Source organism: Triticum aestivum, chromosome 2A, assembly GCF_018294505.1.
Source record: "Triticum aestivum cultivar Chinese Spring chromosome 2A, IWGSC CS RefSeq v2.1, whole genome shotgun sequence".
In the NCBI taxonomy this organism is placed as follows: Eukaryota; Viridiplantae; Streptophyta; class Magnoliopsida; order Poales; family Poaceae; genus Triticum; species Triticum aestivum.
Window position 1 is genome coordinate 557,627,225 of NC_057797.1, and position 6,934 is coordinate 557,634,158.

The window sequence follows — 6,934 nt, forward strand, 5'->3', positions numbered from 1 at the left end:
GTAGTTTGTGTAGTTGTGAACTAGTGAAGCTATCTATAAATGGGAAGCATTATTCAATCATGTTTCGAACATGTGAATCCAGAGCAGTCTATAGCCTATATTAATCAGTTTTGACAGTAGTGTGAAGCAGAAATACGATCTTTTTGGCAAAAGAGAGATAATTTGACAGCATGATCCTTGAATAAGGAGACGAATTGACATCATGACCCAGGGAACAAATAGGCAGAAATAGTTGTCATAACACAAATTTTTCGCATTTTATTTCCATGATCTGTTGCAAATAATAGAGAAGGATCTATTTTATAAATAATAGGAGAATACCATCAACTCCAAAAAATAGACAGGGTAAATAGGCACAACACAATTGGACCTGCCGGTTAGAATGCTCACAAAAAATTAAATAGGGTAAATTATGGCAACATTTCTACTAAATAGGGTAAAATGGATGAAACCCTGCTAAATGGGGTAATTAGTGTCAAAAATGTCAAAATAGGGGGTAAAAACCGGAATTTACTCTTAGAAGTAACATGGGTTTTTTCATTACGAAGATTGTAGATGTCCCAAAATTGGACAACTAGAGGGGAAGGCCCAAATCATGTGTTCTCCCAAAACCTAATTTTGTTACCATCTTCACTACCCACCTATAGCCAAATTCAATAGCTTTGGCAACATGCAGCATCCCTTTCCAAAAGAGAGAAGTGTTAGCATAGGGGCAAGTGATGAAGTGAACAAATTAGGAGAGGAAATCTTATATTTAGCATCAATCACTTGTTTCTAGAGTTTACCATCAGCATTGATGTATCTCTCGTACCCAAGAGCCTAAGAGACACATATTATCTTTGCGCCTAGCAGAGTTTTGTTTATGCATTGTGCGCAACTGTGATGATTTTTGGCAATTTACACCTCTCGTTCAAACAGGGAATCCCTCTATAAACTTGAGCTAACAACACGTGTGGAGGTATGACCAACTCCTCTTGCATCATGTTGGCCAGCCCATTCATTAATGTCCATATAAACTGTTGTTGGAAAGAAAACAGCAATGACTCCGTGGCCCAATGGATAAGGCGCTGGTCTACGAAACCAGAGATTCTGGGTTCGATCCCCAGCGGAGTCGATTTTTATTGATAGTTTTATCTTCTCTTTTTAGTACTCTAGTTTATACTATATATAAATTCCAGCTGCTTTTCCACTGAGGTATGCACGTTTGTTTCTCCGCATGCCTTTCATCTTAAAACCAGACTCTCCACTTTGATTATTGGCTTAATCCTATTTTGGTGCTTCCTACACTTGAATCAACGTTCTATTCCACAGAGCTGGGCCGAACTACCACACGACCCCCATTTCCATTACGGAAATGGAGTCAATCATACTGCATACTCCTACATACCAAGTCATACACATTTTTTGAAGAAACACCTACATCCTGAGATACTATAAACTGCACCTAGAGCAGAAGAAGAGAGAAACAGCACAAATACTGCATGCCAGGCTGAACTTGCAATCAGGATCTATGTACCGATCACCAAAGGTCTATTCTTATTTCTTCACCCTTTTTCTTAACATATTTCTTCACCCTTTATTTGTTGTAATATTTGCAACTCTTTTAACACAAGTACTGATTCACCACAAGAAAGGTTAATACAGCGAGAAGGTTTCATCACAGGTGTTACCACAAGAATTCCGCTGAATCTTTCCTGGCATAGCTGATAAAAGAGTTGCAAATTGCCTTGTCAATGATACCGAATGAGTCCATAAAAAGCTTATTGCGCAGGTTCTCAGTACAGAGAGATTAATACATAAGTACCACAAAACAAGGATGAGATCACGCACAGGCGTACATGACATGAGCCGAGTCAGATCCTGCTGACTCTACACTATATTAGGGCTAAGATATCCAACATAATTCAGATCTCAAAGCATCATCTAGACCCGGGAAGGCCAAGGAGAGCACCTGAAATGAGGACGTACTAGCCGGTCCCGACTAGAGCAGTCTACCATAATTAGATGAGTGCAATGCTGCTTTCGCCACCAGGTGGCTTCCGGACACCGCCGAGGTAGTCTCGCGAAGACGCCTTTCCATCAGAGAAGATGTCATTGCCGCTCATCTCCTTAAGCTTTGCTGAGCTCAGAGACTTGTCGGCTGAGCCAGGGGGAGCATCCTCGTTAAAGATGTTATTGCCTGTCAGCTCTTGGAACTTCTGGTTGTGAATTTTCTTTGCTGTCTTCGTTACAGGATCCTCACTGAACGTGATGTTGCTTGGACCTCCAGCAGGCTACAAAAAGGAATTTCAAGTCATGCAAATGCAGAGGTAGGATATTTATGCTAACAAGGTTAAGTGCTATCATGAAAATATTGTCATATGAGCAAATCATCAAATAAAATTGACATGCTTTTCTCTCTATGCAGACATCAGTCACTTATTACGAGTAGGGCAGTAGCTGCCTAGCTGGTGAAATGTACATGAAAAATTTATGCAACCGAATTTGAACATGCTTATAAGGTCAAGCTAGAAGTGGCTTCCAATGGTTTGTTTGAATTGAAGGCACCAGACAACGGTCGGTGCAACGGCTTCACGCTAATCACAGAGGGGGCAGCCTCAAGAGATTACAAATTAAACACACAAAACAGTGCATAATTCATGAATTATGTTGTGACGTCTTTGTGTTAGTAAAGCATTGGAGGGTCCATGTCCCCCTTTGGACTACACTAAGCTCCGTCACTGATTACAGTGTAGCATCTAACATGCAAGAAACAGAAGCATCTAATTAACATAATATCAAAGAATGCAAATCAGCACCATGCAAGCACGTCAAATGGTCGGCAAATGGGCTCTATTTTTTTTAGAAAAGGAGGATGACCCCCGGCCTCTGCATCTGGGCGATGCATACGGCCACTTTATTTTGTTGGTTACCTGGCTACTAACTCCAAAAGGAAACATAGTAAAATATATAATCAAAATGTCAACAGGAAGGCAATAGTATCAGGTAACTCACATTGGATACTTTCACTGATGTGTGCACGCTTCTTCGTTGTGGAAGTGCAAAATCTACATTTCCTTGTAGCTCCATATTACGAGCAGCCAGTGGCCTTGCAGGGGTCTCAGGAGGTGGACCAAAGATATTGCTTCCGCTGAGCTCCTTGTTCTTGGCTTCAGAAAGCTGCTTATTAATTTTAGCTTCAGCATCAGTCTCGAATGTGCCACTAAGCTCTCGCTGCTTAGCCACTTCAGGAATTGAGGATGGCTTCTTTGGAGAAACACTTCCATCAGCGCTAAATGAGATCTGACTTACTCCAGTTACAGTTTGCTGTAATGAAAAGGAGCATCAGCGACTGATATTGTCAGAAGAAATCAAAGTTTAATATTTAGTTCATCTCCACAAAAAAGAAAGAAAAAACAATCAGCAGATGTTGAAGGTTCCAAATATGAAAATACAGAAAGTAAAACTTTTTTTTGAGGGGTTACAGAAACTAAAACTTGACATAACAGGATATCTGTGGAGGCCCATTAAGTGCATTTTTCAAGTCTCAGATACCAAATAGCAGTTTGTGTTAACAGAAAATGCACAAAGTATGCCTTAACTTGGTACTCTACTACTCTACCAAGGAAAGAGTGACTGCCCATCAACACATATAAATATTAATAGCGCAAGGAACCATCAAAATAATACCAAGCGGAGAAACAGATACTCCCTACATATCACAAATACATGTCATAGGTCAAGCTTTTAAAACTTTGGCTATAAATATTGCCTCAAATATTTAGATTGAGGATCTGTAAATCGTATGTTTAGGTTTGCCTTGAAAAGTATATTTATAAAAAAAATTGTATTATACATATAATAGTATAGTAAAAATTAGTGGTCAAAGGTAAATCATGAAGACCGTTTCAGTAACCAAAACGACGTGTGTTTGTGATATTGAGTGAGTGTTCTCCAACCAAGTGGGGGAGATAACGAGATGTTTGTAAGCATGTTACATACCTGATACATCCTCACAGAAGTTCTGTTTGCAGGATTTGAAGACTCTGAATCACTATTCTCGTTCTTTTCAGCAAATATCCCACTCCCAGTCATTTCCTTCATCTTTGAACCGGACATCAATCTCCTTTCACTATAACAGATCAACAAGGTTAGACACTTGGCAAGAGTTCAGTACCTTACTCTCGAGCAACTATAACATATATCTTCTCGTTAAAAAAACTACAACATACATAAATAAGAGCTGCCTGGCTAATTATTTTACCACTGCAAGCAAAGCAGTTGCTTATGAGACTTCATTCTATGGCTTATAAACCAACGAAGCCAAAAAAAGACACACATCACATACCACTAACCACAAGAATATTGGTACTTTCAAGTTATCACCCGGACGATAGCAATCAGCCAATCACCACATTAGGAAAATTCATTTCTTCTTTGAAAATTTCAACTAGTACAATATATGTAGGAAACAAAAATATAACTCTTGTCATGCAATGCAAGCCTAGGTAATTTTGTGCAGAACCTTCAACACATGCAAGTGATAAATTTTGAAAGCAATGCTCACAGGAGTAGGCAAACTTAGAATATCCAGTTATCCACTATGGTTTTAATTTGGCTGCCATGGCAAAACTGACAAAATGATAGTCATACGGATTTGCTAATTCTCATCTAGATGAGAATTAACAAAGTCACATCTAACTCCTAAATCATTTGATTAATTAAAAAAATCCCCACGAATCTCCGCGTAAAATCAAATGGTGTGGGAGTCAGTGGTGGCGCTATGTGCTGTATATGATGTCAAGCGACATCACAAAAGTTGGATTAGCAGCAAAAATACACTTGCGTTTTACTTTTTTTTCGAACCGGGCTGAACCGATTGCAAATGAACGGAAATACAACAGTTCCAGAAACATTTCAGGAGGGGGGAAGAGGTAAAGCAAGTTCGAGCACTGCCAGTAAACCCACTGCGTTCGCCTGCCGTCGAGACGAACGCCATGGGGCGAAAACCTGAGCAGCACAACTCAACATCTCAGAGCTAAGTCTAATTATTACAGCCCAAAACAAAAGGAACAGAAGGCCAACAGGAACTTGCATTTTACTGTAGTTTGTCTACATATATGCACACATATATAGCCTCGACATCACTTGCTCTTACTCCTAGCACCGCCACTGGTGGGAGTTAGATGTGACTTTGTTAAGTCTCATCTAGATGAGAGTTAGCCACACTCATAGAGAACCCACACTCCAGAGAATTGACGGCATTGAACTTTTCAAAAATTACCAGTACTAATAACAGAGAAAATAGACGGTGACCTAGCCACGACCACATGCAGCAAGCCAGTACGCGGCATGACTATGCAAATTCAGCTAATTTCTAGATTTTTACTTTTCTTCCTTGTGGTGACGCCAGAATTTTGAATTTTGAATCACATATTTGTCATTTGCATCACTCAAATTATTTTAAGGCATCATTACGAGTATGGGTGCAATTTGGACCCTCGCACAATCGCAAATCCAGTGTAAAAATCGGCAACGCTACAAATTTGGACAGAATCAGCATCGCATGTTTACATAGTGCGTCCACTGATGAACCAATCGTCTGCGAGCGACTGCTCTGGCCGTTGCTAAACCCAGAGCAGTCCAGCAAATCGTTGGAAGCTCGCGACATCGATCGGTCAAACCCCACATACAAGCAGAGCATACATTACAACTAGATCAGATCAGGGCAATCAAAGCAAATACGCAGTAGGGAACCACAGATCGAGCAGATCAGAGCGGAATGCGGCATGGGGAGGCCCCAGATCTCACCTGTTGCTCAGATCCTCGGCCTCGTGCTCGCTCACCGGCGCGCCGAACATGGCCGGCGTGATCCCCCCAGCCGGCTGCACAAACAAGCACAGCAGCAGTGAAGCCCGAGGTCAGTCGCATCGCACAGGGGACAGCAGAACGGCTCTGTGCATAGGCAGTAACACGGCGAGGCGGAGCCCCGGGCGCACGCTGCTTACCTTGAGGCTGGGGCGGGACGGGGCGGCCGGCGAGGCGGCGGAGGCGTCGGCGCCCGTCGCCGACCACGTGAGCAGGTCGGCCGTCGAGGTGTGCGGGCTCCGCACCGGCGTCGCCCTCTCCATTGCTCCCGAGCGGTGCTGCCTCCCGTGCTCTATCGCCTCTTCTCGCTCGCTCGGGTAAGCCGGGGTTGGGTCCTCGCGGTGCTGCTGCGTGGCGTGGGGTACGACGGTACTAGTAGTAGGAGTAACACCCATCCATTTCCCGTCCGCGTCACGGAACAGTCACATCGCCGTCGCTGACATGTGGGCCATGAAATCTACGGAGCCACTTGTCGGTGGGTTGTGGGTCAGAGTAGAACGGGAGACTGGGGGAGCAGGAGATCCGGGGATCTGTGCGCCGCACGGCTGTGAGCCTGGTTGGGTACGTGCTGGACGGTGGGTTGTTGAGCGCTGGGAGGTGACCGGTGTGCCGGTGTAGTGGATCCTCTGCCTTGGCGAGGGCCGGTGGGCACGTGCCTTGCCATTTCGCCCCACTCACCGTCCCACCGTGCAAAGTTACGCTCATCCACCGAGACTCCGAGAGCAGAGTGACCAGGTGAAAACTAGAGGTGATTTTTTTTTTTGGCGGGGGAAAACGAGAGGTGATTGACGCTCGCTCAAGCAAAGCCACGACGCTGATGCTAACCAGGGCCTCACGACTAACCAGGACGCGACTGAGAATAAAGGCTTATTCGGCGCGGGATATACAGAAATACTCTCTTTGTCTCATAATATAAGAGCATTTTTCACATTAGTGTAGTGTCAAAAACGCTATTATATTATAGGACGGAGGGAGTAGAAAGGAAAACATGCAAGAGCAAAAAATAAGAACGAAGGAGTAAGATAGATGATTGGAAAGCATAATTTTTAACCTGCAAACCGTAGAACAACTGTTCTAAGGTAGTTTT

General features: G+C 43.3%; 1 protein-coding gene and 1 non-coding gene across 2 annotated transcripts; one reads left to right on the forward strand and one right to left on the reverse strand.

Annotated features, from left to right (window-relative positions):
* Nucleotides 1-1,041: 1,041 nt before the first annotated feature.
* Nucleotides 1,042-1,114, forward strand: TRNAR-ACG (transfer RNA arginine (anticodon ACG)). Its single transcript has one exon. It is a non-coding gene; the product is annotated as a tRNA-Arg (tRNA).
* Nucleotides 1,115-1,744: 630 nt separating this feature from the next.
* On the reverse strand, nt 1,745-6,257 carry LOC123189400 (uncharacterized). The gene is made up of 5 exons (XM_044601811.1): nt 5,988-6,257; nt 5,791-5,864; nt 3,982-4,111; nt 2,995-3,306; nt 1,745-2,273 (listed from the first exon to the last, which is right to left on the reverse strand). The coding sequence occupies exons 1-5, from the start codon at nt 6,240-6,242 to the stop codon at nt 2,001-2,003; spliced, it is 1,044 nt and encodes a 347-aa protein (XP_044457746.1). The 5' UTR covers nt 6,243-6,257; the 3' UTR covers nt 1,745-2,000.
* Nucleotides 6,258-6,934: the final 677 nt, after the last annotated feature.

Coding starts and splice junctions, on each gene's coding strand:
- LOC123189400 (XM_044601811.1), bottom strand. CDS start 6,242: ATGGGTGTTACTCCTACTACTAGTACCGTCGTACCCCACGCCACGCAG. Junction 5,865..5,987: donor CGTCCCGCCCCAGCCTCAAG/GTAAGCAGCGTG, acceptor TTGTTTGTGCAG/CCGGCTGGGGGGATCACGCC. Junction 2,274..2,994: donor CATCAGTGAAAGTATCCAAT/GTGAGTTACCTG, acceptor TCCTTTTTGTAG/CCTGCTGGAGGTCCAAGCAA.